The sequence below is a fragment of the Heloderma suspectum genome, chromosome 4 (assembly GCF_057233095.1).
Source record: "Heloderma suspectum isolate Gila_16-S chromosome 4, 16-S_ref, whole genome shotgun sequence".
Taxonomy (NCBI): domain Eukaryota; kingdom Metazoa; phylum Chordata; class Lepidosauria; order Squamata; family Helodermatidae; genus Heloderma; species Heloderma suspectum.
This window is the reverse complement of record NC_139461.1, coordinates 53,682,501-53,698,531: the sequence shown is the minus strand read 5'-3', so window position 1 is coordinate 53,698,531 and position 16,031 is coordinate 53,682,501. Positions and strand designations below refer to the sequence as shown.

Genomic DNA, 16,031 nt, shown 5'->3' with positions numbered 1-16,031 from the left:
CTCAGAGCCCGACCTCCCCCGCCCCATTGGCTCTAGGCCCAATGCAGCAGGTTCACCTGTACTCCTCTCGTAGAGGGTCTGGTTCTTATGTTTAAAATTCAAGCTCATGAACTACATTAAAAAAAACTGTAATCACAATTTTTAAAATATACGATGCTCATTCCAAGAGCTTTATATATACACTAAATATTCAATATATACTATATATTCAAATGCTACAGGAGCTAAATAAAATTTCTTTCCTCTCTTTTTGTAACCAGGTGAAAGTCCTCCAGATGAGAAGAATACCCTGGGGCTTGAAGAATCAAAAACTGGAATGGAAATTAAGACAGAGGAACAGAAGCCACTTAAGGAATCTGCTGAAATGCCAGAATGGAACAAAAACAGCAGTAAGGATATAAAGATCATCGAATCACTGCCAGATCAGCTGAATGAGCAACAGAAGAGGCAGCAGCTTTCTGTTTCTGATCGCCATGTCTATAAATATCGTTGTAACCATTGTAGCTTGGCTTTTAAGACTATGCAGAAGCTTCAAATACATTCCCAGTATCATGCTATTCGGGCTGCTACCATGTGTAGCCTTTGCCACCGTAGCTTCCGTACATTCCAGGCTTTAAAAAAACATTTGGAAGCAGGCCACCCAGAACTCAGTGAAGCTGAAATTCAGCAGTTGTGTGCATCTTTACCTGTAAATGGTGAACTCTGGGCAGAAAGTGAAAGTATGGCACAAGACGAACATGCACTAGAACAGGATATAGAGAGAGAATACGAGATGGACCAGGAAGGTAAAGCAAGTCCTGTAGGAAGCGATAGTAGCTCAATTCCAGATGAAATGGGCTCAGAACCAAAGCGGACCTTACCTTTTAGAAAAGGGCCAAATTTTACTATGGAAAAATTTCTAGATCCTTCTCGCCCATATAAATGCACAGTGTGCAAAGAATCTTTCACTCAAAAGAACATTCTTTTGGTCCATTATAACTCCGTGTCTCATTTGCATAAACTCAAAAAGGTGTTGCAGGAAGCATCCAGTCCTGTCCCTCAAGAAGCTAACAGCAACACTGACAACAAACCCTACAAATGCAGCATTTGTAATGTTTCTTATAGCCAAAGTTCTACACTGGAAATCCATATGAGATCTGTTCTTCATCAAACTAAGGCAAGGGCTGCAAAATTAGAACCAAGCGGTAATGCATTGGGTGGAAATAGTATAGCAGGGAATGTTAATAGCCCCAGCCAAGGGATGGTAGATCCTACAAGCTTACCAGCAGTGAACAGCAAGGAAACCCACATAGATGCCAAAGAATTAAATAAAAAGCAAGCTTCTGAATTAGTTTCTGCTCAACCTACACATCATCCTCCCCAGTCACCAGCACAACTGCAAATGCAACTCCAGCATGAATTGCAACAACAAGCTGCTTTCTTTCAACCCCAATTCCTAAACCCAGCATTTTTGCCTCATTTTCCTATGACACCAGAAGCGCTGTTGCAATTTCAACAGCCACAGTTTCTTTTTCCATTCTATATTCCTGGGACAGAGTTCAGTTTGAGTCCTGATCTGGGTTTGCCTGGATCTGCTGCATTTGGTATGCCTGGAATGGCAGGTATGGCAGGGTCACTTCTAGAAGACCTAAAACAGCAGATGCAAACTCAACACCATGTTGGCCAAACTCAACTACAGATACTACAGCAACAAGCACAACAGTATCAAGTTACACCACCTCAAATTCAGTCACAAAAGCCACAGCAAACTAGTAAGTTGGTGAAAACAGAGCAAAATAGTATAGTAAGTGCAGAGTGCCAGATGATGAAGGATACGCCATCATATAAGGATTCAGAAGAGATTTCTGAGAAACAAGAAAAACCAAAGCAAGAGTTCACAAGTGAAGGTGAAGGACTGAAAGAAAACAAAGACATGAAGAAACAAAAGTCCTCAGAACCAACCATCCCACCACCTAGAATTGCTTCTGGGGCAAGAGGAAATGCAGCCAAGGCTTTGTTGGAAAACTTTGGCTTTGAGTTGGTTATACAATACAATGAGAATAGACAGAAAGTACAGAAAAAAAGCAAAACTGGTGATTGTGAAAATATAGACAAATTGGAATGTGCAGCATGTAGTAAATTATTTTCCAACATCCTTATATTAAAGAGCCATCAAGAACATGTTCATGGTCAGTTCTTTCCATATGGTGCACTAGAAAAGTTTGCCTGTCAATACAGGGAGGCTTATGACAAACTTTATCCTATTTCACCATCTTCTCCAGAACCGCCACCCCCTCCGCCTCCACCTCCTCCACCTGCAACTCCTTCACAACCTTCTTCATCCAGCTCCGGAAAAATTCAAAGCATAACCCCTAGTCCTCTGCAAGCTCCACCACCAACACCACCGCCGCCGCCGCCTCCACCTCCACCACCTCCTCCACCACCACCGCCACCTTCTGCACCACCACCAGTGCAGCTGCCAGTTTCATTAGATCTTCCTCTTTTCCCTCCAATCATGATGCAGCCAGTGCAACACCCTGCATTGCCTCCTCAGCTTGCCCTCCAACTACCACCAATGGATGCTTTGTCTGCAGATCTTACTCAGCTTTGTCAGCAACAGCTAGGTTTAGATCCAAATTTCCTACGCCATTCTCAGTTTAAGCGACCACGAACCAGAATCACAGACGATCAATTAAAAATCTTGCGGGCATATTTTGATATTAATAATTCACCAAGTGAAGAACAGATTCAAGAAATGGCTGAGAAGTCTGGTCTTTCCCAGAAAGTTATCAAACATTGGTTTCGAAATACCCTTTTTAAGGAACGACAAAGAAACAAAGATTCCCCATACAATTTTAGCAATCCTCCCATAACAGTTTTGGAAGACATAAGAATTGAACCACAGCCAAGTTCTTTAGAACATTACAAATCTGATTCAGCTTTCAGCAAGAGATCATCTAGAACTAGATTTACTGACTACCAGCTTAGAGTCTTACAAGATTTTTTTGACACAAACGCTTATCCAAAGGATGATGAAATTGAACAACTTTCAACTGTACTTAACCTACCTACTCGAGTTATTGTCGTATGGTTCCAAAATGCACGACAGAAGGCTCGTAAAAGTTATGAGAATCAAGCTGAAACTAAAGATAATGAGAAGAGGGAGCTAACCAACGAGAGGTACATTCGGACTAGCAACATGCAATATCAATGTAAAAAGTGTAGTGTAGTTTTTCCTAGAATTTTTGACTTAATTACACATCAGAAAAAGCTATGTTATAAAGATGAAGATGATGATGCACAAGATGAAAGCCAAACAGAAGATTCAATGGATGCCACAGATCAAACACTTTACAAGAATTGCACACTTTCTGGTCCATCTGATGCATCAAAAAGTACTGCTATAACAACAGCAAGCTCTGGATCTGGTTCCAGTACTCCTTTAATGCCATCACCCAAACCTGAACCTGAAAAAACCTCTCCTAAACCTGACTCAACAGAAAAGCCAAAGCAAAATGATACCATGCCTAAGCAAGTGGAGACTTCTTCCCAAGGCAACAAGTCAATGCAGTCTACGCCAACAACTTCCTCTGATCCACAGTCCTCAGCTTCTCAAACACAGCAACATAAACAATCCCAAATAGGAGGCAGGCCACCTTCTGCATCACAAACTACACCTGTTCCTTCCAGCCCCTTAACCATCTCAATGACTTCTCTTCAGAACAGTCTACCTCCTCAGTTATTACAGTACCAATGTGACCAGTGTACAGTTGCCTTTCCCACTCTAGAACTTTGGCAAGAGCACCAGCACATGCATTTCTTAGCAGCCCAAAACCAATTCCTTCATTCTCAGTTTTTAGAAAGGCCTATGGATATGCCCTATATGATATTTGATCCTAATAGCCCTCTGATGACTGGACAATTGCTGAATAGTTCTTTAGCTCAAATGGCACCACAAGTAGGCTCAGCTCACACAGCTCACCACACTGCTTCAATTCCTGGCTCACTTAAACGAAAGCTGGATGATAAGGAAGATAACAACTGTAGTGAAAAAGAGGGAGGAAACAGTGGTGAGGACCAGCACCGGGATAAGCGATTGAGAACTACAATTACTCCAGAGCAATTAGAAATACTCTATGAAAAATACCTTTTAGATTCCAATCCTACCAGAAAAATGCTAGATCATATTGCACGTGAAGTAGGTCTCAAAAAGAGGGTTGTACAAGTCTGGTTTCAGAATACAAGAGCTCGAGAAAGAAAAGGGCAATTCCGTGCAGTAGGTCCAGCCCAGTCTCATAAAAGATGTCCTTTTTGTCGAGCACTGTTTAAAGCAAAGTCTGCTTTAGAAAGTCACATCCGCTCTCGACACTGGAATGAAGGAAAACAAGCAGGTTATAGTTTGCCACCAAGTCCTTTGATAGCCAATGAAGATGGAGGAGAGAGTCCACAAAAATATATGTTTTTTGATTACCCATCATTATCATTAACAAAGATTGATTTATCCAGTGAAAATGAATTGGCTTCTACTGTCTCAACTCCTGTTAGTAAAACTGCAGAAATGTCACCGAAGAATCTTTTAAGTCCTTCTTCCTTTAAAGCAGAATGCAGCGAAGACATAGAGAATCTGAATGCTGCTCCCCTTGATGGCGGGTATGATCAGACTAAAACTGACTTTGATGAGACTTCATCCATTAATACAGCAATTAGTGATGCCACAACAGGAGATGAAGGAAATAATGAAATGGAAAGTATGACTGGTAGTTCAGGAGATGTGAAATCCACATCATCTCCTAAAGAGCCAAAAAATATTCTGAATGACAATTTGCCAAAAAACACAAACATGCCTAATATGGAGAACAGCGATGACAAGTTTCTATTCTCCCTGACTAGCCCGTCAATACATTTCAGTGACAAAGACAGTGAACTTGACCAAAGTGTTTACATTACTGATGATCCTGATGATAATGCTGATCGCAGTGAAACATCAAGCATAGCTGATCCAAGTTCACCTAATCCATTTGGAGCAAGCAATCCCTTTAAATCTAAAAACAGTGACCGGCCAGGTCACAAACGATTTCGCACACAAATGAGTAACCTACAGCTTAAGGTCTTGAAGGCTTGCTTTAGTGACTATCGGACTCCAACCATGCAAGAATGCGAAATGCTAGGGAATGAGATTGGCCTGCCCAAACGTGTGGTTCAGGTTTGGTTTCAGAATGCTCGAGCAAAAGAAAAGAAATTCAAAATTAACATAGGGAAGCCATTCATGATCAATCAGAATGCAACTGATGGATCAAGGCCAGAGTGTTCTCTGTGTGGGGTGAAATATTCTGCACGTTTGTCCATAAGAGACCATATCTTTTCCAAACAACATATTACAAAAGTGCGAGAAACTGTGGGAAGTCAGCTAGACCGGGAAAAAGACTACTTAGCACCTACAACTGTTAGACAGCTGATGGCACAGCAAGAATTGGATCGTATAAAGAAGGCTACAGATGTTCTAGGCTTAACAGTACAGCAGCCAGGCATGATGGACAGCAGCTCGCTTCATGGAATCAGTTTGCCAGCAGCTTACCCTGGACTTCCTGGACTTCCTCCAGTTCTTCTGCCTGGCATGAATGGTCCATCTTCCTTAACTGGATTTTCTCAAAGTTCAAACAGTAAGTAAATCGGAAGAGAAAAAATGTTCCTTTGTTAAAACAGAGGGAATTAATATTTTAGTTGCCAAAAGATTTGTAGATACATTTCTGTCAGTTCTCCAGCTATTTATTAGAAAGATAATGGCTTGAATCCAAGCCTGGCTCATGCAGCATAGTATTTTTGCTGGCAGAATGGGGGATGAGGTCATCTCTGCTAATTGCTCCCTCTTGCTGCAGTCCCGTATGCCCCCCCCACACACACACACACAAATTGCTGCAGAGACTTGGAGGATCCTCTGGAACATAATGGGTAGTAGTGCTGGGGGCTTCAGAGGGAGGAGGAGTCAACAAAGATTGCCTCTCCTCCCTCTTTCTACTGGCCGGAGTGTCCTGAGCAGAACTCCACTCATGGAGTGCTCTCGCTGCTGGGAAAAATTGGAAGCTAACCCAGTGTTTAAAGAATTTTGGATTAATTGAAACTTTTGTCAAAAACGTGTTAACCAAGTTTTTAAAAATGTAATATGTCATTCAAATAAGCAATTGTATGTAAATTTAAATAGCATCCTTAGCTTTATATTTAGATAGTATTGCCATCAATTCCTATGAACTGGGTATTTACAGCTTAATTGATTTACTGTGAACCTTTGCCACAATTAAAACAGTTTTTGTAGTAAGGTGGAGGACCATGTTAATAACTGAAGAAAGGCAAAGGTCCAGTCAAATGATAATGAGAGTCTGTCTGCTAATATCTTGTTTCCTGGGATTTGGTCTGTCCAGCTAAGTTTTATTGAAATCAGTGGGGCTTCTGAATAATCATGGTTAAAACTGAGCTATAAAAGTAATATCATCTTAGACAATTATCAGTTCTGGATTTCACTCCTGATCTGCATCCTACTGAGAAATACTTGGTAGTTAGGCAGTTCAGAATAGATTCATTTAAGCAAGAGGTGGGGAACCTCAGGCCCAGGGGCCAAATGTGGTCCTCCTGGTATCCCAATCCCATGCTCAGGAGTTCCTCAGATAGCAACACCCCCTTCCCCTTCCCCTGCCCCACCCCCTTTCCCCAAACTGCTGATTACTTCCTGGCTTCTGTGCAGTTTTTTTCCCTATTCTAAAAAGGTGAAATGCCATTGTAAAGATTAGTTACTGACAATAAGAGTTTTAAATTACAATATGATAGTATTTTTGTGTTTCTGGCCTTCATTTCTCACCTTCTTACTCTGTGACTTCTGAGTAGTTACTAAAATTAGTCCACAATTACAGGTTTAAGGTCCATACTATCAGCCAGTAGTAGCAATAACATCTTTTCTGTAGATCTTTATTCTAATCAGTAATAACAGTTATGTTGGCTGTCAAGATGGCCAATATCTTTTCTTGAAATTATCTGGATTATAAAGCATAAAGTGGCATTTTGTAGTTGTTTTCCCCTTTGTTTTTGTGTAATGACATTAAAAAGGTGCACTCTTTTATAAATTCAGACAAGTAATAAATATACAAGGCCCCTGTATTAAACTTGTTAATTTTCCTCTCATTATAAGCACAAATATATTACATCTTAAACTTAACAGAAAACTAAGCTATATTTTATCTCGATAGCTACAACGTTCTTCATTTGTTAATATATAAAAAAAAACATTTGAGAGATTCCAGTCTGCATGCAGAAACAGGTTTCCCCACTCAGATCAGGCCTACCAAGTGCGCAAAAGCCACCTGTAGGGGCATGTAGGAGGGCCAGGTCTGTGGTCTTCAGAAACATCTGAATTTGGCAGGGAAACCCCTCATGTTATGGAATTCTACTACAGTCTTTTTATTCAGTCTCCATACCCTGATTTGCTGGGGTTGGAACTTTGGGACAAGAATAAAAGCCCTGACTCGCTTGTCAGCAGAGAATGAGTGTTGGAAAGGTTGCTACTTGAGACTCTCCATACCTCTTCCTTTGGCAGAATACCTTACTGAAGAAGGTTTAGCTTTCTCACTAACATCAGGTAATTTTTTGTTACAGTTGTTATCTCTAGCCCACAGCCCAGATTTAATTAACTGTTTAGGCCAGCCACTGCTCGCCGAGGGTTATATCCTAGGGCTGTGGCACAACTCAGATACTCTCAGGCCAGTCACAGAAAAGCGGGGTGGAATCTGCAATTCAGAAATGGATACCTAACAGAACTGTGGGGGTACTTGGTCTCAGCATTGCTGCCCTGTCATAGCAGATAGTTTCTCACAGATGAAGAGCAGGAGAACCCCCCACTTTCCTCCTCTGATGTCTGGCATTGTTGCGAGAGAATTCACTCCAAAGCCCTTTATAGCATTGATCTGCTATTGAGGAGATGAGAATGAGTTAAATGGGGCTCTGACAGAATTCCTGTGTGGCTTTTCAGTATTTCCCTTACCAAATAGCTGACTGGCTCTGTCAGACATCTCCCTGGCTCTGTGAGTGCAGCAGCATGCATGCAGCATGTGTTGATGTTTCAGTAGTCAGGAATGGGGCCAAAGTCCATAAACTGCTCAGCTTTTAAGTTTAATTCAACATTTGCCCATAGCCATTGGGTCAGTTAACATTGATGGCCATCTGGAAATGACATAATATGTGCAGCAGGTGGTTGATGCAGATGTTGAGCTTTGTGTGCAAGCCAAGCCTCACCGCTTGTAGGTTATTTCTTGATTGTTGACAATATGGACCAGCCCAAATCTTCAGATCATTAATGTAGTAGAATAATATATGAAATATCAATTGAATATACCACTTTCACCTGATATGGCTAATCTCTCTGTATAAATGCAAAGTAATGATATATCTTGAGACATTTCATGCTTCCATATGCTAAATAACCCCTCCATCCTATCTTTATTACCCAGAAAATATATGTTCCTAATGGCCCTTAATGGAGTAGTGGAAGTGAAAGGAAAAGAGCAGATTATATTAATCTTTCATTAGTGAAAAGTACTCCGCCTCAAAAGTTTTTTAATATATACTCAATGCTGATATGCTTCATATGTTATTAACCCACTTTTAACATCTTGTTTTGCTGTGGGCAGCCAGTTCATATCTGTGTTTGATGCAAAGAGAAATGTTGAATCAGAATCTACTTGTACTCCCACTTTCTGAGCTGATCCTGGTTGTAATCCTCTAACTAGTGTAATTCTTTAACCTTCTAAAATGTTTAAAAATATTGTAAAATTCCTGCTGCCTGCTCCCAAGGGTTTTTCTACCATATATTCAAAGCATGATACATGGTGCTTCTGAATTTAAATGTATAATGTTCTTTATATTTCCTCTTCATAGTTATGATCAAATAGTCATAGACTTTCATCAGATTATCTTTGAGCATATTCTTCACATGCAATTAGGTATTTGCATAAATGATTGGAGAATTAGATGTTTTCATTAGCACAGAACAGTTATATTTTGCAGGTATTTAAAGGGGCACTGGATGCTCTACCTCACAAACATAAGAACATAAGAGCCATGCTGGATCAGACCAAGGGTCCATCTAGTCCAGCATTCTGTTCACACAGTGGCCAACCTGCTGTTGATCAGGAACCCACAAGCAGGGCATGAGTGCAACAGCACCCTCCCACCCATGTTCCCCAGCAACTGGTGTACATAGGCTCACTGCCTCTGATACTGGAGGTAGCACATAGCCATCAAGACTAGTAGCCATTGATAGCCTTTTCCTCCAGAAATTTGTCTAACCCCCTTTTAAAGCCATCCAAATTGGTGGCCATCACTACTTCCTGTGGTAGCGAATTCCATAGTTTAACTATGTGGTGTGTGAAGAAGTATCTGACCTGAATCTCCCACCAGTCTTCTTCATAGGATGACCCCGGGTTCTAGTATTTAGGAGAGGGAGAAAAATGTCTCCCTATCCACTTTCTCCACACCATGCATAATTTTGAAGACTTCTATCATGTCTCACCTTACCGTCCCTTTTTCCCAAGCTAAAGAATCCCAGCTGTTGTAACCTTCTCTCATAGGGGAGATGGTCCAGCCCTTTGAGCATTTTAGTTGCCCTTTTCTGCACCTTTTCCAGCTCTACAATATCTTTTTTTAAGTGTGGTGACCAGAACTGTACACAGTATTCCAAGTGTGGTCACACCATAGATTTGTATAGGGGCAGTATGATGTTGGCAGTTTTATAGAATCATTGAATATTGGGTTGGAAGGGGCCTACAAGACATTCGAGTCCAACCCCCTGCTCAGTGCAGGAATCCAAGTCAGAGCATCCCTGACAGGGGGCTGTCCAGCTTCATCTTGAATGCCTCCAGTGTGGGAGAGCCCACAACCTCCCTTGTTAATTGGTTCCATTGTCATATTGCTCTCAGTCAGGAAGTTTTTCCTGACATTCAGCCAGAATCTAGCTTCCTGTAACTTGAGCCCATGATTCCGTGTCCTGAACTCTGGGATGATCGAGAAGAGATCCTGGCCTTTCTCTCTGTGACAACCTTTCAATACGTGAAGAGTGCTGTCATATCTCCCCTCAGTCTTCTCTTCTCAAGGCTAAACATGTCCATTTCTTTCACTCTCCCTTCATAGGGCTTTGTTTCCAGTCCCCTGATCATCTTTGTTGCCCTCCTCTGAACCCTGTCCAGCTTGTCTGCATCCTTCTTAAAGTGTGGTGCCCAGAACTGGACACAGTACTCCAGATGAGGCCTAACCAGTGCTGAGTAGAGGGGAACTAGTTCTTTCTAAGATGTGGAAGCTATGCTTCTGTTAACGCAGCCCAAAATAGCATTGGCCTTTTTTGCAGCCACATCACATTGTTGGCTCATATTCAGCTTGTGATCTACAACAATTCCAAGATCATGGAATCATAGAATAGTAGGCTTGGAAGGGGTCTGCAAGACCATCTAGTCCAGCCCCTGCTCAATGCAGGAATCCAAGTCAGAGCATCCCTGACAGGTGGCTGTCCAGCCTCATCTTGAATGCCTCCAATGTAGGAGAGCCCACTACCTCCCTAGGTAATTGGTTCCATTGTCGTTGCTCTAACGATCAGTTTTTCCTAATTTTCAGCTGGAAACTGGCTTCCTGTAACTTGAGCCCATTATTCCCTGTCCTGCAGTCTGGGATGATCAAGAGATCCTTCTCACTTGTAGTGTTGTTGAGCCACATATCCCCCGTCTTATAGCTGTGCTTTGGTTTCTTTTTCCTAGGTGCAGAACTTGGCATTTATCCCTATTAAATTTCATTCTGTTGTTTTCTGCCCAGCGCTCCAGTCTATCAAGATCATTTTTAATTTGGTTTCTGTGTTCCAAGGTATTAGCTATCCCACCCAATTTTGTATCATCTGCAAATGTGATCAGCATTCCCTGCACCTCCTCCTCCAAGTCATTCATAAAAATGTTGAAGAGCACTGGGCCCAGGACTGAGCCCTGAGGTACCCCACTCGTTACCTCTCCCCAGTTTGAGAAGATCCCATTGATAAGCACTCTTTGAGTCTGATTCTGTAGCCAACTGTGGATCCACCGGATCGTTGTTTCATCTAGCCCACTTCGAACTAGATTGCTCATCAGGATATCATGGGGCACTTTGTCGAAAGCTTTGCTGAAGTCGAGGTATATGATGTCCACAGCATTCCCACAGTCCACAAGGGAGGTTATTTGATCAAAAAATGAGATCAGATTAGTCTGGCAGGATTTGTTCTTGCCAAATCCATGTTGGCTTCGAGTAATCACTGCATTGTTTTCAAGGTGCTTACAGATGGATTGCTTTATCATCTGCTCCAGAATTTTCCCAGGGATTGATGTCAGACTGACTGTTCTGTAGTTCCCAGGTTCCTCCTTTTTACCCTTTTTGAAGACAGGAACAACATTAGCCCTCCTCCAGTCAATCTGGCACTTTACCCGTCCTCCCTGATTTCTCAAAGATAATAGACAGTGGTTCTGAGATTTCTTCTGCCAGTTCCTTTATGACTCTAGGGTGTAGTTCATCTGGCCCTGGAGATTTGAACTCATTCAAAGTAATTAGGTGTTTCTTGACCATATGCCTATCGATCTCAAGCTGCAATCCTGCCCCTTCAGCCTGTACTTCTCCTTTGCCAGGGGGCTTATAGACCCTCTTTTGGGAGAAGACTTAGCCAAATTAGGAATTGAGCACTTCTGCTTTTTCTTTGTCATTTCTTATCATTTTGCCATCCTTATTTAATAGCTGAACCACCATTCCTTTCCTCTGTCTTTTACTATGCAGGTATCTGAAGAAAGCCTTTTTGTTGCTTTTAGCATCCCTTACTAACCTCAGCTCGTTCTCAGCTTTAGCCTTCCTGACGCCATCCCTGCAATTCTGTGCTACCTGCCTGTACTCTTCCTTTGTTGCTTGGCCTTCCACTTCCTATATGTGTACTTTTTTTGTTTTCAGGTCATCTCTAAGCTTTTTGTGAAGCCACACTGGCTTCTTCTGTTGTCTTCCACCTTTTCTTCTTGTTGGAATTGTTTGTAATTGTGTCCTGAGAATTTCCTTTTTTGAAAACTCCCACCCATCTTGGACTCCTTTTCTCGTTAGAGTTGCTTGCCATGGGATCTTACTTATCATTGTTCTGAGTTTATTAAAATCAGCTTTCCTAAAATCCAGGGTATGCGTTGGCTACACTCGGCTTTTGCTTCCTTTAGAACCAAGAACTCAAGTATAACATGGTCGCTTTCCCCCAGAGTTCCTGTAACTGCTACTTTATCCACTAAGTCATCTCTGTTGGTTAGGATCAAGTCAAAGATAGCCAATTCTCTAGTTCCTTCCTCTACTTTCTGTAGGAGGAAGTTATCTGCCACACAAGTGAGGAATTTCCTGGAGGGGCCATGTTTTGCAGAATTTGTCTCCCAACAAATATCAGGGAAATTGAAGTCCCCCATTACTACTACATCAATCTTCCTTGAAACGTTGGCTATTTGTTTTTCAAAAGTTTCATACTTGTCTTCTCCTTGATTGGGTGGCCGGTAGTAGACTCTGACCACCAGATTCCTTTTATTCTTTGCTCCATTTATTTTAACCCAGATGCTCGTTGGAGCTATCAAGCTCATCCTCCTGTATTTCTGTGCAGAGATATGTATTTTTAACATATAGTGCAACTGCACCTCCCTTTCTGTTCCTCCTGTTCTTTTTGAACAAGTTATATCCTTCAATTACTGTATTCCAGTCATGAGACTCATCCCACCAAGTCTCTCAGTTACACCTATCAGACCATAATTTCCCTCCTGTATTAAGAGTTCAAGTTCATTCTGTTTGTTTCCCATACTCGGCATTAGTATATAGACATCGAAGACCATGTGCTTTATAGTCTGGCTTTCTTCCTACATGTGTCTGAAGACTATTATTGGCCCTATCAGAGCTGTTGCTGTGTCCGTTGCAATGCATGAGCCTTCGTCCATTGTTATCCCCAACTTTACGTCTCCCTCGTAGGATTCAGTTTAAAGCCCTCCTGATGAAGTTCTTCATGCTGTGGCCAAACACATTCTTCCCAGCCTTTGTGAGGTGCAACCCGTCCCTTGACAACAGTCCATCTTCCAGGAAGTATAGCCCGTGGTCCCAGAATTCAAATCTCTCTCATCGGCACCACCTTCGTAGCCATTCACCCAGAGTATTTTTCTTTCCCTTTCTATCCCTCTTCTAACTACTGGAAGGATGGATGAGAAAACTACCTGAGCCCCAAAGTTCTTGAGTTTCCTTCCCAAAGCTTCAAAGTCTGACGTGATTTCTTTGTAGCTCCACTTGGCGGTATCGTTTGTTCCCACATGGATGAGAAGAAAGGGATACCTGTCAATGGGCTTTATGAGTGCAGGCAACCCTTCAGTCACGTCTCTAATCCGTCCTCCCGGGAGACAGCATACCTGGCAACAGTGGACCCTCCTCAATCCCTTTCTAATTATGCCTAACATGGAGTTTGCCTTTTTTTTACAGCGGCTGCACGCTGGGTTGACATGTTAATTGAGCTGTCCACCATAACCCCAAGATCTTCATCTCCAGCCTCCTCCCCTCCCCTTCCGAAGCACCCCGGCTAGACAGGCAAAAAAGCCTGTCTAGCAAAAAAAAATGCTGAGCAGGAGGACAAGAAGGTGAAATCTCCTCTGCCACTGCTCCTGTCCTGTACTGGATAATTGGAAGCCTCTGAGCCCCATAGGATTGCACCCTAACTGATTGTTTTATATTTCATCTAAAACATTTGGAGAATAGATTATCATTAGTGTTGCATTAACTTCTTTTTCACACTCCTTGGTTAACTGTGTTGTACTGGTAAATAGGCTTTGATACTTTGTTCAGTCACTGATCAGTTAATTTTTAAGATGCCTGGCCATTTGATATAGATGTTCAGATGCACACTGCAGTACATTATGTGAAAACCAGGAGAAAGATATTATTTATTTTATTTATTATTATAAATAAGAATACTGTATTATCCAATAGACTATCATCCCATCTTATTCTGGTAGCAAAATACATACATTTCAGTGGCTGATGCTAGAATTTAAAACCGTTGTCATACATATTTTCTAACAGTCTATCCAATACGATTGTGTATGTGTTTTGCTAAATACAGATTTTTTAAAACAAAGGCCTTCACAACTTGTTTCTAAAAACTATCCCTGACAATATATTTTAGTTTGCCATTAAATTAAAATAAAGATTCTGTGACAAACATTAAATGGTTGCCTTGTTAAATCTGATAGTCTCTTCCTCTGAGTTCTAATTGCTTTATCCTAAGTAATGCTAAGCACCTGGATATTGATGATTTAAGCACCATTCATGCCCACTCAATTAGTACTTCCATGTAACTAATACACATCTATCCTGTAGAGCCTAGGGTTATCACTCTTATCCTCTTACACATACACTGATCCTAGAGGGTGCTTTAAGCCTACCATCCTTTAAAGAGAATTGTTGTTTTTTGCTCTACCAATCTTATTTTTCTCTACATGCAGCCTCTTAAAATTCCTTTTCTATAGTTTGCTGGCCTGTTAAACATTTCATGGGCATTGCTTTTCAGTAGTTTGCTGTAACAAACTGCCTATATCTCCTATTTGAAGTGTAACAAGGAATTCTTTGTGTCTATTCTTGAATTGTACATAGATATTCCAAAGACGGGGGCCGCAGTGACTTAGTGGTTAAGACGCTGAACTGCAGACTGGAAGGTCGGCAGAACAGCAGTTCGAGACCCGAGTGCTGCGTGACGGAGTGAGCTCCCGTCTTCAGTCCCAGCTCCTGCCAACCTAGCAGTTCAAAAGCAAGAAATTGCAAGTAGATAAATAGGTAGCGCTTCGGCGGGAAAGGTAACAGCGTTCCGTGCACCTCGGTGTTCAGTCATGCCGGCCACATGACCACGGAAGCATCTTCAGACAGTGCTGGCTCTTTGGCTTAGAAATGGAGATGAGTACCACCCCCTAGAGTCGGACATGACTGGTTGGGGACACCTTTACCTTTTTATTCCAAAGACAGCACACACCTAACAATTTCTTTCTCTACTAAATTATAATTCTGTGTTTTAATTCAATAAAAAACACTACTTTTCTGTGCAGCTGTTCTAACACATATATAACTTAATACTATTCATGTTTAATTGGCGTTATGACCCTTTGGGTTAGATCTGGATTAAGTTATACTTAGAGTAGACCCACTGAAGTCAATGGCCACCTTATCTTCCATTGATTTAAATGGATCTACTTGAAAGTATGACTAAATCTGTATCCAATCCACTGAGTTTAGTGGGGCTTACTGTCAAGTTAGTGTGCGTAGGATGGCAACCTTACAGTGCAATGCTATACATGTCTGCTCAGAAATAAGTGCCATTGAGTTTAATAGGGATTACACCCAGGAAATATAAGATATAGGATAGCAGCCAGACGGCAGTAACCAGCACTCCCACTCAATCTATTGTGCAAACCAGACCCACTGCTCACACAACAGGGAGCTAGCGGTTCAAAAATCAACCCTGGAAACACTTGTTCTTGGCTTGGGACAGGTCAGTGGAATTTCCTTCTGCAAGCTCCATTCACCTGCCCTGTTCCAGAAACTAGAGTTTCTGCTCATTTTGGGTTGATTTTAGAATTACCAGGTCCCTGATGCGCTAGCGGTAGGTTCCGCTGGCACACGGACATACTTGGATACAGCCCTTAGAGTGTAGTCCACAACCAACCTCCAGCAAGGACTCTCAGTAGTCCAAGTACATCCCCCTAGCCTTGATTGGGCCAATCTGATTGTAAATTGCAGCCTTATTTCTTTTAAAAAATGGGTGGGAGACTTTAACTTGGTTGTTGGCAGTAATGGAGAGTAGCTTCAGAGAGACATTTAAAGGGGGAAATCTCAATTGTACTATATCATACTAATGAAGAGCATTGCTATTTTATTGCTATTTACTTACCCTTATTTTTCTATGGTTAAATTCTCCCACTTCAATTAGACCAGATATCCCATTTTATTAGATATGTAATTAGTTA

The 16,031-nt window shown here is 41.7% G+C and overlaps 1 protein-coding gene across 1 annotated transcript in view; it reads left to right on the top strand.

Moving 5' to 3' along the window:
* The window catches only part of ZFHX4 (zinc finger homeobox 4), a 235,295-nt gene that overhangs the window by 213,612 nt on the left and 5,652 nt on the right, over window positions 1-16,031 (top strand). Inside the window, exon 9 of the mRNA XM_084849259.1 lies at window positions 261-5,639. Within this exon, the coding sequence (XP_084705385.1) occupies window positions 261-5,639 (5,379 nt within the window). The remainder of the gene's footprint in view (window positions 1-260; window positions 5,640-16,031) is intronic.